We start from the raw sequence: 21,081 nt of genomic DNA, 5'->3' as shown, positions 1-21,081 counted from the left end.
AATGCAGGCAATTTGGAAACACCTGGCTAAGCCCACTAATTATTTGATTGACTGCTATGACTTGAAAAACAATATAGAGATATCAGACATTAATGACTTAATCTGAACTTTTAAACGCTGCTGCTTTTTCAAATAAAGAGATCAGGGTCTGGAGCAAATGCAGCTGCCACAGGGTAGCACAGCCCACTGGTCTGCAGTGATAATAGCTCTCTACAAGGAGCCCACAGCCTTCCTGATCTGATGAGTTGCCTGCCAAGATCTTTAGACAACCAGATTCATGAGACATGACCCACCATACTGGAAAGCCAAGAGATAGCGGAGGTTGAAGGGCAATGCAGCCAACAGTCCTTTCCTAGGCTTTCTGCCTCCTTACAGCAGGAGGGAGCTGGCTGCAGCACATTCCCAAGATCAGCCAGTACCATCAGTCTCAGCTACTTCTGTGTGCCCTTCCTCCCCACACTGAGGATTCTGATTACACAGCAATCCCTGTGGCAGTGCGGACTCGCCTCTGATTACATGATCTAAGAGCCATGAGCTAATGAGAGATTAAAAGAGTGTATCAGAAAACATTTGAAAGCTGTGATTCTTCTGCTTTTAAGTTGTACTTTTTGCTGATTCACTGAGAGCTCTTATTTCCAAATGTTTGATATTGCTTTGACCTGTGTGTCCAGTGCTATGGGCTTATATGGCTGTGATTTCTTACTAGCCTAGTATACATTTTTTTGAGGAAGTCACCAATGCTGTGTCCTCTATGGACACTCTTGACATTGTGCTGTTCTTAGCCTAACATAGGCCAAAAAGTCCGTTTTTCAAGTGGACTTGTGATGCCTTACAAATTTTACACCTGTGAAAACAGTTTTTAGGTAATGCCGATATGGATTTTGTATAGGCAAAAAGGATATATGAACTGTATGGATATAATTTTGGTAATCTATACCTGGGCATTTCTGAAATACATATTGTGAAGGAGCAATTAATGACTAGTTAATAACAAAGAGGTTCCAAATTCTGAACTGAAACCCTGGTCCATGTGCTCTATCAATTAAGGACACTGTTCTGTCAGTTTTCAAGGGAATTTTTTAATCTGTTGCCATTACTAACTATAACTTAATACATTGTAAATTAAAATTAACCTATCCTGTAGGATGTTTCAAAGGGTTCCTCTTGTGACCTTGTGTGAGAAATGTCAGAGGTGTGAGAGATGTACATTAAATTATAAAAAGCATAGCCAGAGAACGTATGCAAGATTCGCCTTATCCCACTCATCCAAACTCAAGCTGCAGAGTCCTCGAAGTCACAAAACCCCCTAATCTGAGAGAGGAAGGAGTGACAGCATCTCTCCCTCATCTGATGGCACTGGGGCTAATGAGCCCAGGGGGAGCACCTTCCCAGGCATACCCAGGGTTTCTCTTTCAGCACTCACTTCATCTCACTTTGCTCACAGCACTGCATCCTTCAGACATGCCCTCAGAACAGACCAGTGTTGTCTCAAGAGTGTATGCTAACAGCACACTGACTGGTCTCTGAGGGGGACGCATACCAGTGCTCAGCCTTTCCAAGTCCTATTGCTCTCTTCAGAGTGAATTGGGCAGTAAGCTTGCCATATCTGGGCTTGTGCTAGCCCTGCAGTTGCTGCTAGAGCTGCAGCTGAGCCGTCCTCGGAGATAAAATGAGCACGGCTGGCAGGGGGCTGAGCATGCCCAGCCTGCACAGCCTTTTCCCCCGGGCCCTCCATACCACCACCACCACCACCACCTGTGCTGGAGCCGTGCTCTGGCATTGCGTCATCTGCAGTCCTGTTGATAAAGAATAACGTTTAATGAACGAAGCAGCCTGGGAGGTAGAATGAGGTCTGAAGCTATGGCCAGTAGGCTAACAGAGACAGTGTGCTGACTCTGCTGCAGCTGGGACATGTACTGAGCTCTGTTGTGCTCTGCCATGCCCACTCTGAGACTGAAGGACAGGCTGGGAGCCCCAACAAGGCCAGGGGCCAAGGCAGCACACCCCAGCCCTTCCAGAGGTACCAGTCCTATGAGTCTCTGACTTATGTTGTGAGATAAGTTATCATAAGCTATTTAGGATCATAAAAGCTTTCTGAGAGTTGTCAGGCTAGTTATTAACTTACTACAATGTCTTTATTTGTATGTGTGAACTGCTACCACTGTAGTAAAGCTCTAGAGATTGGTGTGAGCCAACAGGAACATGGCTTTTTGCCATGCTCCCTATGGACACCACTGATGGTTTTTATTAAATAAGTTGCTTTAGAAGAAATCACCATTGAATTTAATAACTCTTACAACTGACCTAATTTTCTCTAGAAAGATTTAAGCTTTTCTGGTAGACTTGATGGTATGTCAACTCAGCAGCAAGAATTTCTGCCTTTTTTCTAGTGCGTGACTGGCATCCTGCCACACTGATCTAAAGTGAATTACAGCAGAGGGAGCTGTCATTTAAGAATACTAGAAAAATTAGTCTAATTGTTTTACTTAAAGAATTATATTGAAAACATTACTCAATCTGTTTTTCTCTTCTCAGTTAGTAGCCTCCATCGTGTTTATCAGCTTTGGCGTGGTTGCAGCATTCTCTTGTGCAATAGTTGATGGAGTGTTTGCAGCACGACACATAGTAAGTACAGTGATTTTCTGTCATCTTTCATTTTTGATTACTTATGTAATTTCTAGCAGAAAGGCATTTTCTTTTGGTTTATGTCTAGCAGCATATTATTTTTTTTATTGTTCTCCTTGTTGGAGAAATGTCTTTTGGCAAAACACCGACAGGAAAGCCCATCATGCCAATACCCACAGATGGTGCCAATAAGCATTCACCTCTCAGGGAGTTCCAAATACAGACGTGATGTAAAATGATGTAATGACAGCTGTGCTAAAATGCATATCTGCTTAGGAAAGGGAAGATCCTTCAGCCACCACCAGCATTAGTTTCCTTTTGCACAAAGGCTTTGTGGGTAAGGATTTGGAACGCGCCAGACAGTGATGAGTACCAGAAGTCCCCATGGGATCTTTAGAGGGAAGTGGATTGCAACAACACAAAGGGAACATTTTGTTGGAGCAAAGACAGCAGAGGAAGTGGCAGGCTTTGGTTAGAGGTAGTGTGAAGGGGAAACATACTGAGGGACAAACCACCCAAAATTCACCACCTGCCTGCCATCAAAGGGTGGGTGGGTCATTCAACCAGAGCGACTAGTATTTCCAGTGTGTCTTCAAAACCCAGTCCTCCTTCTTTCCCCAATCCTATTGCCATCTCTGCTTCAAAAGGACATTTGTAGGCATTCACAGTACTGCAGTTGCAGTAGCGTTGCTAGTAGTTCTTTACTGTCTATGAGTGCCTAGGAGTCTTTCTCATGACCTTCTTGTGTAAGCACTAGACAAACATAGAAGAAGTTTTTTTATTTTGGCTCATGGAGTTCAAATTAAAATACTGGACAAAAAGGATCAATAGAAGAACAAGACAGAGTAGGTTGTGGGGTCTTCTGAATATGCCAGTTTACATGTTAGATGTGTGTTGTTTGCTGTTCTATCTTTTGTGATAGAATACCTGAAAATCAATCTAAATCCAACCTTTTGATTGAGCTTTGATTTCCAAAAGCATCAGGAAATAATTACTTAAATATTTTAATAGACATTAGAACTCAGATGTAGTGTGCTACATAATACAGCAAGTATGATGGTATGTGACCCCTCACTGCTATGAAATACTGTAGGCCTGTTCATCTTTCCACTTATGTTCATTGTGGGGCAGCATACCACCACTGGCATTGGTAGAACTCTACTTAATTTTCTGTTAGCAAATGCATCAGAATAATTAGGCCTTGGATCACTTGGAGCATAAATTTATAAACTGATTTCTTTTTTACTGTTATTGAAGAGGACTTTAAACCAAATGAGGGCTTCAGAACCTCACGTGCATTGCACAAGGAAGGGCACATCTATTGGTATAAACAATGGAGTTGTGCAATGTGAGCATGAATAAACACTCTGGACTTTAGTCATGTTTTGTGCTATACAGACCCTGTATGATGCTGAAGTGGCCTGCTTTTACTTGGATTCACCCTGCTTTTGCTCTGGATGACATCTGGTATAACTTTGTCTCTGATTAGTGTAAGCCCAGGGAGCCTTTCCATGGAACCTGCTTAAAAGAGGAGGGAAGCAGATTCCTATTTAGGCTTCCTGCTCCTGAAAATTCAGTGGTTGTACCCCAGAAAACCATTGCTGCTTATTCAAATATTGGACCTGTCTCCTAATTTCTCAGGAACCAGTCTTATTTTTGTCCTGCTTTGATGTGATCATTAGGAAGTGTTCAGATGTAACTTGTACAGTCTTACACCTTATAACTACAATGCAACCGTGTAGCCAGAGCCCCCCACTGCTGAGGTTAGACAAGGTGTTGCATCCTCTGAGGCAAGTTACTGTGTCAGAGAACAGTGTGTGTGCTTAATCTCAGAGACAGGCATTGACCCCCATCATCTTTCTAGGTGTTTCCTTTGTCAGTTTGCACCCTTCTGGCTTTAAGTTCCTTTAACATATGTTACTTAGCTATTCTAGAAATGACTCTGCTTCCTATCTAAATCAAACAATATCATATTAGAATATTATTATACCCTTATATCTGAAGAAACAGCATCTCATATGTACTACCTAGAGTTTATATTCACCTCCTCTTTATTGTAGCATAAATAGCTGCGTGGCATTGCTTGCTGTCATGGCATGCCTGTGATGTGTCATTATGGACTAAAAGTGATTCAGTTCATTGCAGTGCTGTCCAAGGAGAAAGTGGGCCAACAAGTTGTCATAGGAGAGCACAAAGGTGCAAAGTCACTGCACGCACCCAAGAAGAAAGTATCTTACAGTCTTGGGTGCAGTTCTGTATCTGGTTAAGTCAGTGACTGGGTATGACTGCATCATCTGTGCAGAGCCAGAGGCTGGAAGGGGCTGGTCACCATCCAGCCATCCCTCTGAGGGCTGGAAATGTACGACCCACTGGCATGAACCTGAGACAGTCATGTCGTGACATACTTCATGGAAATCCATTTCCAGCTGCTTACATTTGGGCTGAGTTTTGTTTATCAAATCTGTCTCTTCTGGTCTCCTTCACATATTACAGAACATATACTTAGTAGTACCATTTGTTGCAAAACTAATTTGTGTGTCAACATGGTCACACTGACTTCATCTCATTCTCCTCCTCTGTCTAATAAAGCACTTCATAGGATCAGGTGAATAAAGGTGTACATCACCTGATTTCTCTGAGTAACACACCGGGAAATCTGAGGGATGGTGGTGTAAGTACACTCCCAATTTGATTTGCAGGAATGGTGAGGCCTTATCAAAAGAAGGTGTGTTATGCAGACTACGGTGTCATTGCTACTGCATTACATCTCCTTTGCGTCACAGCTAATTTCCTTCAGGGAGAGCCATAACACCACGTTCAGTCCATTCCCCACAGGCCAGTACCAACCATTTTGAGACCTGTATTGTGCTGTTGCTACTTTGGCTGCTGCCTTTGGGGGATAACTGCTGGAGAAGAGAACTAAACTGTCCTCCATTCAGGGAAAGGACAAACTCTTGGCATGTCAGAGCAGATGCCCAGGTCTACACTGAAGCCATAAAGTTTTCATGAGGAGGAATTGGGCAGCGTTCACTTTTCTGTGTGCAGTATCAGGGTGCTGATACCAAAGCTCCAGGTCCCTTTTCTTCTGGAGGGAGAAGTACTAGCTGAAGCTAAGCAGGCTTCAGACTGACAACAAACACAACATCCTTCACATCAATTTGGAATAAGAAATTACTCCTGTTTTTCATTTTATTTTTAACTTCATTTGAGTTGGGAAGGATGTGAAGAGGACAAATCACGTAATTATAGGTTTTTCTTAGTGTGTACTTGCTGTAGAATGGAGGCTATTACTGTTGCACATTTTCTCCTGCTCTTGTAAAACTGTGGATAGAATAATAAAATACTTTCTCTTTTATTTTCTTCCCAAGAAGACATAAAATTGACAAAAATTCTTCCTGGAAATGGATGCATTTCAGAAAAGAGATATTTAAATTATTTAAGACTCATTTTAAAACACTTTGCTTAATAGAAAGCTCTGGAGCACAGCACTTATAAAATTAAGAACACTGAAGGCAAAGTAGCTTGGTTTAAAATAGCAGTAGCTTACTTAAAAAATAATGCAGATGTAATTTACTGTGTAAAGTTAATTTCACCACTGGTCCCTTCAGCTGCACTTTTCATCTTAAAAAAAAAAAAAAAAGAAGCCAGAATCAAGTGAAACAAATCAAAGCCGGAATTAGTGTGTGGTGATGTTATTTCAGAAAAATATGGTGATCACAGGAATCTATTATCTGCATTAGTGTTTGCTTGAGACATTTTGTTACTTAGCAGATGAGAATAGCCCGGTTGTGCAACAACTAATGGAGATCATTCAACAGCTTCCTCTCACCACACAGGGAGACTCCCTGTCCCACCTCACATGCACATTCTCTGCAGTACCTGCTACCCTCCTATCCATCACTGCAAGCCTTGACCATTGCCACATGATCCTTGCAGTTATCCCCCAGGCAGAACCTATTATAGCCAGCAGCAAGAAATCCAGTTATGAAGTGAGGAAATTGCCTGCAAGAGCTTCCCGAGAAGGTTAGGAAGATGACAGGTAGCAAAAGCATGGGCAGATATTTTAAGCTGTGAAGACAAATGCTTTGTATCATCTTTTCATATGCTCAGCTGGGAGTCATAGAACATCAGTACTGACACATGGTCAGTCACATTTTCCTGAAGTATAGGATAAAAAGAGACTCGGACATGCCTGAAAGCTCTAGGAGGAACCAAGGGCTTAGGCAGGGGAAGTCCTGTCTGCTTGACTATAAGAATTGCTTTTTAATCTTGTTGAGTAGAATTCACAGACCACATCCAGACAAATTTATTAGAGGACATCCACTAAAAAAGAACAAGCAGAGCTGAAGAACTTGGGATAATACCAGTGAGAACACCAGAAGATACAGCAGTGAAATTGCAACTTGGGACTGTTGCCATTATAATTTCTCTACACACTTCTTTGGCTTTGTCTTCTCTATAACAATTCTTCAGGTAGCTCAATACGGCAATAAATATACCCTTAGGCCTTCCTTTCTCTTCATTGAACAAGCCCAGTTCCTTCAACCCATTCTGGTGCATCCTGTCCTTCAGTCTTCTGATCATTTAGTGGGCCTCCACTGGTCATACTGTAATTTCTCAAGGTCTTTCTTATACTAGAGAGGAATTGGACACCATATTGAGATGTGGCCTCATGAGCATTCAGCAAAAATGTATAATCACTTCTTCCAGCCTACTGGTGGTGGTTTGCTAATGCAGCCCAGGATGCAGTTGGCCATCACTTACTTGTACACAAACACATCTGGATTTTTTTTTTTTGGCAAGCTGCTACCTAGTCAACTTGAACTGTTGCCTGGGGTTATTCCAGCTCAAATGCAGAATTGTACAAAATGCAGATACAGGATGCTGTACAAAAACTAACAGAATGCAGTTGAAGAATTTAGATTCAGGTTCAACTACTTTTAAAGATGCACTAGATTTCTCTTCTAAATTTCTATCACCAACAGAAAAGAATAAAGAGGTTTGAATGCTCTATTAATTGCCATTTCATTACCACTTTTGGCTTTCTTTTAAGCATGAACTGGGCTAAATTTTCTGTGTTTATAAAGCCTAAACTTTGATAATGACCCTTATGTACCTTATAATTACTACTACATCCTCTTAGCTGAGGTTTTGTTTTAATGCCGTTTATGGTCAGGCATGAACTTGCTTTAAAAGGAAGTGATTTTTAAGAGAGTCCGATTTTATGTGGAGCAATGAAGGGATAGCACAAATTTATGGATGAGAACTGCTGCACATATGCACTGTCCTGTCCCCTTGTGCTTGCAGCTGTGTTCCTCTGCCACGGAGAGCTGTAAGGTCCAGTGAAAAGCTCAGCCAAGAGCTGTGTAACTAAAGTATCTTAGAAGTGCTTCCAAGATGTTCCTCTGAAATAGCCATTACTTCAGGGGCCTCCTAAAAGCATCCTCCATGTTTTTTATCCAAGTGGACTGATTGGACACATCTTTGAATGAATGCTTGGATAATGTAATGGATGGTGACCCTTCGAAAGGTTATAAACTACTTACAACTTCTGATTGTGAATAGTGAAGTGACAAATTGGCAGAATAATCAGATGCACTTCAGGTTAGCTTTTACAGGTAGCCAACAACGTGGCTTACTTCATTACTTAATACTAGCAATTCAAGAAAACACTATGATAAGGTACTGTATTAGGAACTGAAACCTGAAATGGGCTATGCTAAGGGAAATTATAAGAGCCTGGGAAGCAGAGCATCTTGCTCCGTTGTTTTGCAGTTTCAGACCTCTATTTTTATACAGATAGACCCTAATCCATTCAAGAATTTTCTTAAGTGTCAACAAATAAGAAACTGAGAAAGTGATGGAATGTGAAATGTTGGGAAAACTGGTCCAGAGAAAGGAAGAAAATCCATTTATCCATAAGATTATCCTGCCCAAGATCGGTGGGGGTTTGCTGATCTTCACTAGAAAGCACAAACACAAATGGTTGCTTTATTTATAGAGATATGGGGACTTTTTTGTCTTGCTACAGACTGCCTTGGATCGTAGTAGTGAAATGACAGAGGAAGAAGAGATCATCTGAAGGTTTTTTGTGATGTAGGATAATTCTGTAAACAGTAGTTATTCTGAAGGAGACTAGATCCCAACTGTAGTGCCTCTGGGATAAAAATGTGTTGCAGCGACTTTGAAATCATATTGTATCACACATGGTAAGTGATCTTGTCTAGCTGAAGAATTTTAATGTGAGTGTATATATAGAGAGGATAAGCTTCTTGGTACCTTAGGCATGACATCACTCACTTCAAGCAAAGGTTGAAATCACATCCTGCCTAAAAGCAGAGATATGTTAGATCCTGATTTACAATAGCAGATTTTCACAAGCTGTTCTCAACACCTGAGATGTGCAAGAATTGGAACAGAAAAAGAGTCAGGCTACAATCCTGGACACTCTTTCTGACTTTATGTCTATGTGCCAGCTTTACACGGATGACTGAAGTTCTCATGTAAATGTTAGAAGGATATGTGTATAAGGAAAAGGGAGGTGCTGTGGAAAGGTGGAGTTGCTTGTCCATCATGAGATCTAAAATGCATATCAAACCAGGCAGTGTTAAGTGGTCGCTTGGATTCCTCTCTTCTTCTGCAAAGCCACTTCTGTGTCACACTGATTTAATTTCATTTTCAGCTGATCTATTTTCTTCCTCTTGATAGCAGTGGCTTAAGGAATTAATTAAAATAGAACATTTCATCAGGGCCTAAGCCCTGAAATGAACCTGTAGCTGAACCGGAGGACACTAAAACACCCCTAGCCTGGGCTCTTCACCCCCATGGTTTAAATGCAGCTTGTGTATCAGCTGGGTAATTACCTACAGATTTGGGAGTTTAGAAACTAAAATTGAGGTATTTGTCTTCTCTTTATGTATGTTAACTTCAAAATACTGTTTAATAAGCCAAGCATTTTGTAAACTCAGCTTCTGGGAAACATAGAGACATGGCAATGGGAAAATGGAGTCTTTCATCTGGGGAATGCTGATGCAAATTGAGCTTTGGTTGGTAGAGCTCAAAAACTGTTGTACTGAATAATATCAAGATGGCAGCCCCCATCCAGTGAACAAATAACTTACATCATAAAACTGCAGTCCCAGCCAACCCCAGCAAAAAACAACATGAGTGGGTGTGGGTTTTGGTTGCTTCAGCTCGTCCAAGGGATTTAGATCAGGGCTGTTTTGCACTGTACCTTTCTGTGCTACAGAAACCAGATCAGGAAGTTGAGTGCTGCTTTTTTTCTCACAGAAACCATGTGTAAAATAGTCTTAATTGTGTAGTATTTTATGCCTTTAGACTGAGAAGCAAAATCACCATGGCCACTTGGTGCTCTAGCTTCCCTCCCAAGGAGAGAAGTTCCTGAGAACAAGGAAGCTGCATTAGCACTCTGAGGTTTATCAGCCTCAGCAAACATCATCGCTTTCAGTGTTTTCCCAGTTACAGAGTACAGGTCATCTGTCCTCAGTAAAAAAAACTTTTTGGGATTCAGATAAGAATGGCTCAAAAAGTGGTACCCTCCTTCCCCTGGTTTCATGAGTCTGCCTCACCTCTTGTACTAGGGCACAGAGCCTGCCTAGGGCAGACTGAAGGGAAAACTTGTCCCTTGTGTGCTTTCCCCCACTGCTAAGATGGCATCCAGCAGGATTGCCCGGTATGGTTTATCTCAGGCAGACAGACAACTGTTGGTGCCAGCCCAAGGCAAGCAGTGGGGAGGTGTAGCTGGGAGCTGGAGGGAAGGTAGGACTGGGTCTTGGGGCTGCAGAGTTCACTTGGCTCAGCCTCAAGCCAGCGTTGAGCCAAATTAGAAGCAGTGAATCCAATGATGACTGAAACAATCAAATATTACAAGGCCTCTGCTTGGGATGTTAGTTAGTCAGAGAAGTACAGTCTGAAATGCCTTGAAGATTTGATGATTTCTGCTGTAAGCACAGGACCCCAGGCAGGGACACCCACCCAGCAGTGAGTGGCAGGTTTCCTCCTGCTCCCCCAGGCAGAAGAGGCGGGTGGTGCATGTGTGCACTCAAGAATTGATTGCACCTTCTGATGGTTGCACATGCAATGGCCGAGAATGTCAATCCTCTTCCCATCTTTGAAGCTTCTCATACAGATTATAGACACTCAGTCAAGAATTGCAGCAGGGGTGCCCAGTAGCTTCACTGATGACCACTGCATTTTACTACAGAGTGACTTCACATGTATGACTTCACACTATGACATGTAACACGGCTTGCCGTCACAGCCCAAAGCCTTGCATGCCTCAGGCCAGATCTAAAAAGCCATTTGGAAATGTTCTGGGCAAGCCTTTTGGCCTTTCCTTTGAAGAAGAAACCAACTAGTTGTATTCCATGTCTAATAAAGTTGTTACCTTGACGACTGGTGGTAGAAAACACAACTCAAAGAATAAGTAATTTCTCATTGCAATTAAGTTAGTGAGTTTCCCTGGAGAGGAACATTACATGCATTTTACTTTCTCCGTGCTGCTACATGAGACAAAATTACAGCTAATTACTTTTAATTCCATTTCCATCCTGTATGACTCATTAATATAATAACATGGTGTAGCATATACCATAAAGAGTTTTGTTGGGGTTTTTTTTAGCAAAGTGAGCACTAAACATTTTTATCTGAAAACTAGCACTAGTTCAGTAGTGATTTTTATATTGATGGTCCACTGAGGCGAAAAATGTTTTATTGATGAACTTCTTAAATACAAAGTGCTTAAGTTTGCAAGCAGTGCATTTTGAAGCCGATGGTCAACTATCCCACATTATTAATATAGTATTAGATCTTGCATCTGACACTGAGATGGGAAGCACAAACTTCATTCCTACAGTACCAATTAATACAAGGGGAGATTAATTCTTTTTTAGAAACTTAATTTAAGGGTTGGAGCAAAGGAAGCAGCTTAAGCCAATCTGCCAAGATTTCTCTTTTGTACTGCAAGATGACCACATTCGCATAACAGTTATGTTCATGCATCCAAATGCAGTTGAGTATACTTTAAATCAAAGGACTAATACTTTGAACATCACAATCCAGATTGTAGAGGAGCTCCTCATGCTGGACAGGGTTCCAGCCTAATTGAGAGTTACAGATATCTACAGATATCTGTTATAGATATCTGTTATAGATATCTACAGATGTCTGGTGCTTCCAGCCACTTCACAGCCTGAAAGCTCTGTGTTGCTGTCTGCTCTGGCACTCGCTCAGTCAAAATCACCTCTTTTCGGGTGAAGATCTGGGCAGTAACCACAGTTATATTGGTGTTCTTGTAAGTTATTGTGGTTTTGCCAGAAGAATCTTCCTGGGCCAGAGGAGGGTTTTTTGGATGCCTTTTTGCCATGTTCATATTTTCATCTGATACATAAGGAGCAGAGTAGAGAAGAAGGACATCCTAGCTCTAGGATGAAGCCACTGTGTTTTGGAAAGCAGCAAGTCTAAGGAGGGATGAAACATCCATGTGGTAAAAAATCTGAACATAAAGTAATCTTCCAGGGACATACTGTAGCTAATTGAGCTAATGTAACCCAAATTACTGGACAGTAGTGTCTACTAACAAGATGAAGCTGAGTTACCTGTAATGACAGGTATTTTGTAAGGTATTAGGGGTCATGCCTACTCAAACTAAACTCAAACATCAGACCTCTGTCTAAGGGTTAACTGCCACTTCAGCTCAGTTTCAGACCACCCCCACAAGCTTTCTTGAAAACAAATCTGAACTAGAGGGATAACACTGAGCTGTGTGGTTGTGAGCAGTGTGGATGGGACCATGTAGCCTCAGGACTGGAGACTGGTCTCTGGCTTTCATTTGGCAATATAGATATAGCCTGTAGAACCATTGCTAGATTACTGACTCCAGCTCTCGTGTTTCTTTGTGCGTTGCAAAGGACATTATCAACTTGGAAGTTCATAAAAGAAAAATCTGAACTTTGGAATGGCACCTTTTAGCAACAGTACTCAAGTTTGATTTATTTTGTTTATCAAAGAAAAGAGGTGAACTGAGAGGTGAATTGATGTTGGCTTCTCTAAGGTATCTACATAATCAAAGGTTATCTGATAACAGAGGGCTTTTAGTCTCTCACACAAAAGCACCAGTAAGTGCTGTGGGTTGAAGTCAATGCTAAACAGATTCAAACCATGAAGCAGACACAGTTTTGACAATAATGACTTACAGGAACAGTTTTGTCAAGGGTATGGATGGTTCTCTGTCACTGACATTTTTAAATCCCAAGGGGTTTTTTACATGATCTTATGAAGCTTATCCAGAAGTTCTGAACTTGATGCAGATGTCTTGGGGTGAAATTATTTAGCCTATGTTATTCAGCAGATCATTCTAGAGCAGGGTCTTCAAAGAAGGGTCCTGTGAACTATTTTTATGGTCAGGTGGAAACTCTATTGCCTCTTGTCAGCAGGTCTCTGTGTGGTGCCAGGACCTGTTCCCTGCTGGAAAATGTTTAGGGGTTCACAGATTAAAACCAGCTTAAAACCATTTATCAAGATTTCTGGTCCAGATTTGCTTGTCTTCAAATCTGCAAAGGAAATACAATCTTTAACATGAATATAACTGAAATAATATCTCTACTAAAAACACTATTCCTCAGATACTGGATAACACACAATACAATCCAATCATTAACATACTGGTTGTATCCAAGAGCTTGTCAGGAAAACTGTCATCTTGCTAATGTTTTCTGGGCTAGAACACGGAGACGGGGCAGGGCTTCAGCATATTTGTCCCCACAAATCTGCAGTCTGATATTCCTCTGTTTCCACACAGGTAAGTACTGTGCACACAGCCTGAATATATTGACATTACAGAGGAGCTGGTAGGATGCTTTAGTTTGGTTGCCAGATATTTTCCAGTAAGAGAAATGATGGCAACCTTTTTTTTTGGAGAACCTCTTGAGATCCCCCCTCCAGTTTGCAGAGTCTCTCACATTGGCAGGGACAAAACCCCCTGGTTATACAGCTCCTCTTTCTTTTTTTTCACTGAAATTCCTTTTTAGCTGAATTGCAAATTCTTTAAAATCCCTTTGTTCTTCCCTGCTGTGAGTTATTTTCCTGAGGGAAAAGGGCTGGTATTGTGCCAACCAAACAGAAATGTCTAAACCATTAGGCAGCACATAGATTGTGTTTGGATGCCAAAGAGCAATTCGCTTGTCAATGGGACAGAATAAGAGAAATTCCCAGTTCCTTTCCCTACAGCATTTCTCTACATCTACCACATGGTCTCCTTGTGCTGTTCTGCAGCCCCAGGACAGGGGCAGAGAGATAAGGCTGTCTCAGGCCCTCTCGGTTCTTCATCAGCACAACTGTGTAAGACAAAAGCCTTCACTGCTAGCAAAACCAAGAATTGTTCCAGCTCCCCCTAGCCCTGTGACACAGACATTGGTCCATTGGCTTCCCTTGTTGAGATGTAACAGCTCACATTGAGATCCCTTGTTAATGTCATTATTTTAGCCATTCAAGCTGCAGTAATGCATCTTTGAGGCAAAAATTTCTTGAAGATGCAAGTAAGGGACATCTTAATACAACTGCATGCAACAGAGAGGGAGGAAGACTGCTCTTTTATTTTAAATTAGGAGTTTGCACTTTGAGAAAACATTGAGGGAATGACCCACACATATGAGTATATGAAAGCTGATGATTAAATTCCACTGCCATTTATTTACATGTTCCTGTCTCACAGAGAACACAATGTCAACGCACAACAGCGCAGAATTTTTGTGCATTGGGGTAATAGCAAATCTGGCACTTCCAATTTCTTTGGCTCTGAAAATTGAATAATTTTCTTTTAGCTTTCCTTCCAGTGTAATTAGATAGGTGTGAATTCCACTGAGTATGTTGTAAATCAACTCCAGAGATATGAAGGGAAATTCTACACATTTTACTCACATTAATAATATCATTTGTGCGAGAAATAATATGAGAAGTGAGAAAGTGAGCAGGATTTGATCCATGTTTAAAATGACACTGGTATTCTAGTTTCCATAGATTATAGTGTTCTGCATCTGTGTGGCTCCTATACATTCAACAATCAGTTCAGGGGGGAGGGAGGGATTTAATTAGCAATGTAGAAAAGCAGCTTGGATCAGGGGAGATTTACTGTCTACTTCCATCTTTAACCTTACTTTGCAAAGCACTAGCCATGATGCAATTTATGCAAAGCATGCAAAGCAAGTTAATTATAGTCTAATTCTAAAAAAGTTAGGTGACTGGGGCAAAGGGATTGCAGTCTGCTCTGAAAAGCATAATCTACTTCCCTCTGATGTGCTGCCAGCAGAAGATAATTTTCCTTCATTGTTTCCTATTCTCAGAACTGTTTCTAGACTATCAGCAGATGTTTCTGTTCTGTGAAAAAAATTCAAAGCTATGACACAGATACATAGAGGGGAGAGGGAGTAACCACCTGCAGAGTTCAGACTACAGCAAAAATACTTGGCATTTTTTTGCATCATTTGTCAAGGGAAAAACAGTGCTTTGAGTTGCCCTGTGCAGAAACTAGTGAAGTAAAAAGAATGGAGAAGGTGCTGTATATTCACATGGATCTAAATCAGCAAAGCATGTAAAAGTCCTTAAATTCTACTAAAGTAAAAATTTAGGGTATTTAAGTATGCTGCATTTTGCCCTAGCAAAAGATTTCAAAAAAACAGAGGTTTTATTTGTTTCATCTTTAAGAAGAAATAGTGATTAGTATGAATAATAATATCATGTAGCAGGAATTTGTCTCTCTGCAGGTGAATGATTATTCAGTTACAAGTAATGTCCATGAAAAATATGTTCCCAGGTATTCAGTAAAGTTTTGACTGATGATTATTTATGCCTCTATTAAGAGCTTATTAAAATATATGTTGCGCCAATGTTGATAGGTTATGAAAGTTCACAGTTGTAATATATTTTAGTCTTTGGTGAGAAATTCCAAGTTTGAAAACGTATGTTCTTAAGTTATCAGAGTTAAAAAATTTTTTTACTGAACCTGCCTAGAATTTCCTTGTGTGTATGCCTCAGTGCAGTTCTCTCCACACTCCCAGCCAGCAATATATCCAGTGGCTTTCTTGCCTCTGGAGCACTGAGCACCAGGTATTTGAACATCTCTGATCTTCTGAAATGCATGTGAGCTTCAAAATGACAAGCCAGTGGAGATGGGGAAAAGCTAATTGAGCAATCTGGGTATGCATGAATCATTTCACTATCATTTCACTAATTGTTTAGACCATCTCAATTCTGTAACTCATGTCTTTCCATTCCTCCTGGGGCTTCTCTCATGGACTTTTTACTCTCATATTTTGGGGCCTAGTCCTGCAGTCCCTCCCATTTGGATGAGCCCTGTCAGCCTGACCTCTAGTGTGCTGTGGTGTGTGTCGCTGGTGGTCTTCCCTTTACAGGGGTGATAGGGAGCTTTGATGGTAAATTGTTAGGCATAAACATCTACTTACTGGGTGATTTCTACTCAATACCTAACATAAAAATTTCATACATAAAGTTGTTATTACATTACTTAGATTATAATGGGGCTATTTAAAGGTCCCTGTCAGTGGAGTGCCATGCTCTGAAAATTAAAGCCTCCAGCATTTTATTTGTGTATGTAGATATACAGTACATGTATATTGCTCAACTAGATGCATTTAATGCAGCCTCTTTTCCTTCTCTTTAATGTAAAATAAATCCAAAAGAGCATTATAAATGTAAACCCTCTACATTTCAGTCAGCAGGATATTCAGTATTTCAGATGTGTAAAGGTTAGTGTCTTGCAAAATTACATTTCTTGCAGTAGTATACTTAGAGACATATGTTTCTTACATATTCTAGTAGTATTAAGGCAAAAGGGAGGAGATGGGTTGTATTTCATGTATTTGAGTTACATTACCAGAAACAGAATAAACAGTTCTTGCATTCTTGTGGAAAAGTTAATTACTCACATGGCACAACATCATTATAATCAAGACAGAGCAATCAGTTCATATAACAAACCCTATAATCAAGGTAATGTAATCAATGTAAGTAATCAACTATAATAAGCAATTAAATATCTAACTGCATCAAGCAATAACTAAAATTACAGCCTTGAATAATATCAGCTAATTGCATCATTAGAAACTTGTGTAAAAGCCAATGGTAAATCTAAGTTTTTAACTACACAAAATATCTGTTGCAGGTATCATGGGAAGGTCTACAGCCTGAGAGACATTAGCTAGCAAAACTTGACTAAAGAAAAGCAGTCATATTCCAGTGCCAGGCTTGGATTTGCCAGAGGTCTGGGGTATTAAGGCAGGAGTAGGCTTCCTCGCCGGAGCCTTGTATGGCCCCAACTCCCCAGTACAGCCAGAGCAACTGTCTCTTATGACATATTGTTTTGCAGCACAGCAGCCCCAGAGCAGGCAGGCACGGTGTTGCTCAGCAGCTCTGCACAAATCTCTTTTCTTCCTGCCACCACCTACACCTGCATCGGCTAAAGGCACTGGGGCTGCTGAACCTCCATGGGGATGTGCAGGGGAGTCAGTTCCCATTTCTTCTATTTGTCACACTGCACTGCATATGCTGATGGGCCTCTCCTCCTGCCTTCATGCCAGGAGGAGTGTGGCCAAAAGTCACTGAAAGAAAAAAAACCTATTTGAAGAGGATTTAACCTCTCCCAAGAGAACTAGATCCATCTGAGAACAGACCTGTCTGTCTACACCAAGAATAGATATGTCTGTGCACATCATCTAGCAATGGGGCAGCTCCAGCATCTGGAGGCTTTTCATTTGACTGTAGCAGTACTACCAGACCAGAAATCTCCCACAAGTAAAGGAGAGGGGGACTGAGGCTACCACAACAAAATATTTTAAATAGAAGAAAAATCAATGACGAAATACAAAGTGAGAGAGATCCATGTATGTGTGCTTTTCAGCCACGACGGTATACAGGTACTTTAAGTACTTGCTGGTTTGAAAGACCTGAAATGAATATCTGCTTCGCCCAAGCATTAAGAGAAGAGGATTCTGTAGGATCTAGTCTTTCAAATGGAATAGAAATCCTAAAAAGAGCCCCTGGAAAGCACAATGTAAAGTAAATCTGGTTTGTGAAAGTAAAGAAATGTTTAAGCCACACCAGCTGCTTTTCCTGCTTTCAGCACTGGAGTTGGGTTATTTTAGCTTAGCAGACAGGACAGGCAGGGTCCCTAGTTTGGAGCCCAGCATCTCTGGAAGAAGATTAGATCCTAAGTTAAGTTCACGCAGGGCAGATGGAGAAGCACGAGAAAGGGTAAGTGCTGACTGATGTCTAGAGTGAAACTCTCAGCATTGCTCTTATGGCATGGCCTCACCCAAAGCGTGTGAACAAATACTGCCTCCTAGGTATTTAAACAAAACTGGGAATGTATTATTTGCACCAGGGGGTCACTAATATGTTGTAGTTGCAGTAGGAGTATGGAGTGGACAGAAGCATCCCGTCTCTTTGTCTCACTCTACATCACTTTGAAGGGTTCAACTGTACATTTGGGAACCCTTGACTTTTAAGGCAGGGTCAATACATGTAGAAACTGGATCAACATCTTAGGTCAAAAGAACATGTGAAACCATAATTCCATGGCTTACAGTTTCTTAATATAGTTCGGTAATTATCAGCTGAATTTTGAAAAAATGGCAAAAAAATTGAAAACATTCTGTTCCTGATGGTCCAGTCCATTGCAGTCCATGGCAGTAGCATAACCTCAGGGCTGCTACGCAGATGTAGGACTGTGGGAGTCCAGAAATGGCGTGCTCTTTTTTTTTTAGCACTCGCCCTTCCAAATCCCAGCCAACATGGACTGTGCATTCCCTGACAGCCCAGGACTTTCTGTGTTGTCAGTCAAGGTGATGCTCTCAAGAGGACGAAACACAGAAGAAAAAGTAGGAAACAAACACTAGTGTTACAGGGGAGGAAAACTGCTGAAATGCAGAAACGGAAAGACTTAGGAGGCCCACTTGAAGAGGTAGAAGTAAACTTGACATTTGGATTCAAAAGCTGATGATGAGCTTGTTGGCAATGAGATAAAAGCTGTTAATAACTCTAGAAAAGACTCTCGGTGTGTGGTCAAAATGTGAAGCAGGTAGGAATTATCATAGAATCACTTGTGTTGGAAAAGACCTTTAAGATCAAGTCCGACAGTAAACTTAACACTGTCAAGTCCACCAGTACAGTTCATTTTCTTTCTATAACTGTACTTTCCCAACTTCCCTAATTTCGAATAAAATTCAGATTTGTTTTACAATTCCTGTCTTTCAGGCATCTCTCCACAGTGTTCAGGACTTTATTTTCTAGCATCTGGACTTCCTTTCAGGGTCATAGTTTTTTAAAACCTGGGGTTCTGTAGCAACCACAGCACTCCAGATTGCTTTCAGCCAAATGCTTGCAGCCATTTTATTATGTATTTTGAGTTTCTTAGTGAATGAGAGAGATGGAGATGCAGTGGCTGGTTCAAGTACCAGCCCCTTGTAGCAGCACATCCGCTCAACCCGGTGCAGCACAGGCCAGGAGCTGATGCCTGGCTCTCCCATAAGAGCAGTCCCTGACGTTGAAGGGAGAGAATAGGAGCCTGCTGAACCCCACAGTGGTGGTAGGCAGCTCCAGGGCACTGGCCTTTCCAAGAAGGCACCTTTTCCTGTGGGAGCACATGCTCAGAGTCTCCTGTAGTTGAGCAGTGACCCCTCTCTTCCCAGCTGCTCTCTGAAATGCAAAGGTTATGAAAATAATGCCATTACTTACAGAAGTATATTTCAATGAGGCATATGAGGAGTAGTGTTTTAATAACTATGTAAACTATGTGTACAAAAATTTACATCTCATGAATCATGGGTAAGACATTCTGTGGTCTACCAGGAGGTTAAAGATTCTTTATCAAGCACAAGGGAAGATACACATCTATAAGAAATTGGCTAGTTTAAAATGGGTATTGTAATTAGTTTATTTTCTTTTCCATCAGTTGATGTGGGTTCAATATTTGGAAATATGGGATTGGAGAGTTCAGGGGGGGTTATTATTTCTACTCTTTTCTTAAAATAGTGATATTATGCAAGATAAATAGTTTACTGAAAGCCCCTTCTGCTCCAGAAATTGCAAACTGAAAACCAAATTGCATGTTTAGCTGCCAACCAGTAAAAGTCCAAAACAATTGTCAAAAACACCCACCCTTTTTTCTGATTCCAGAAGGTATAATCATGTGCTTTATGTGGGAGTTGCAAGGCTGGGTAGGAAACAGAAGTATAAGATGGTTTGTTTCTTAAAGCTGATACCCACTTACCACAGTATTGAGGATACTGACCTGTACCTTAGACTCAGATGTTCCTTAATACCCATCTTGTCACAGCCAATATGGAAGCTGTTCATAACATTTTTAAAATGCACATTTTTTTTTTTGTTTATGAGTGAAAGCACAAAGATGTTTGTATTAATCACTCCTATGAATCCCTGGGATTTCCTAGCAGTGGCCTTCCTCAAGTGACAACCATCTCATTGAGAATGTTGTTGAAAAAGACTGAGAAACAGCTCTTAGTCAGAGAAAGACAGAAATGACAAAAGATCTTTAGCATTTCCTCTCATTATTTGTACAGGGTCAATCAGCTTTAGCTCAGGTCCCCAGACAGTGATCCAGCCTGCCTGCTTTTCCAGACTCCTAATATGTTGGCACCTTCTTTCATGAGATTATTCTGTGGTCTGAAAGCTCTCAGGTCTGTATGCTCCCCATGTGCCATGTGCTCTCAGATAATCAGTGTGAGGCAGACACAGATACCTATGGTCCATCTAGTCCTCCAGAAAAGCATAAAAGCTACTTGCTAATGACATCTGTTTGTTCATATTTGCATGCCTGCTTTCAGAAAGTTAGCAGAGAGCCTGATCTCAAAGGGAGTGATAATCTCCAGAACACCCAGCTGTTGGCACACGGCTAAGCTGGCACTGAAGGGTTATGTTTCGGTTTGCTTTTAGGATTAAACTTGAAAAATCTTGGCAACTCCCTCTCCTATTCATTGCTAGCTATGCTGTAGATGAAAAGGACCTACAAAAATGTTGTAGGAAGAAAACAGAAAATTAGAAACTTCAAGTTAATGAGCCACTAAAAACATTAGTCTGATTTTGGACTCCTTAGTTTTATCTGTACTCATCTTTTACATAAGCCCAGGACCGTTCAGTGGTCCCCAGGCCAACTGGCATGGTGAAGACCACGTCCTTACTCTTAAAGTCTCTTAGAGTCACAGGCAGCATGGCAATGTCCAAATTACTTACTGGGAATGGTTCTTGGCCCATGCTAATTTCCAAACCATGCCCAGAAATTATTTTGGAAGGGTGATAGTTTGCCCAGGCCAAAGCCATCACAGGCACAGTTCTAACAATTTAATGGGCTAGATGATCAGGTTTCAGGCCTGGGAACATTCCCTGGCACTGATTAATCTACACTTC

At 41.1% G+C, this 21,081-nt stretch overlaps 1 protein-coding gene across 2 annotated transcripts in view; it reads left to right on the top strand.

The window, feature by feature from the left end:
- The window catches only part of TMEM255B (transmembrane protein 255B), a 75,338-nt gene that overhangs the window by 28,430 nt on the left and 25,827 nt on the right, over positions 1–21,081 (top strand). For both annotated transcript variants that reach the window (XM_074816922.1, XM_074816923.1), the window contains one exon: positions 2,536–2,625. In XM_074816922.1, coding sequence (XP_074673023.1) covers positions 2,536–2,625 — 90 coding nt within the window. The remainder of the gene's footprint in view (positions 1–2,535; positions 2,626–21,081) is intronic.

The sequence above is a fragment of the Strix aluco genome, chromosome 2 (assembly GCF_031877795.1).
Source record: "Strix aluco isolate bStrAlu1 chromosome 2, bStrAlu1.hap1, whole genome shotgun sequence".
In the NCBI taxonomy this organism is placed as follows: Eukaryota; Metazoa; Chordata; class Aves; order Strigiformes; family Strigidae; genus Strix; species Strix aluco.
This window is presented reverse-complemented; position numbering and strand designations above follow the sequence as displayed.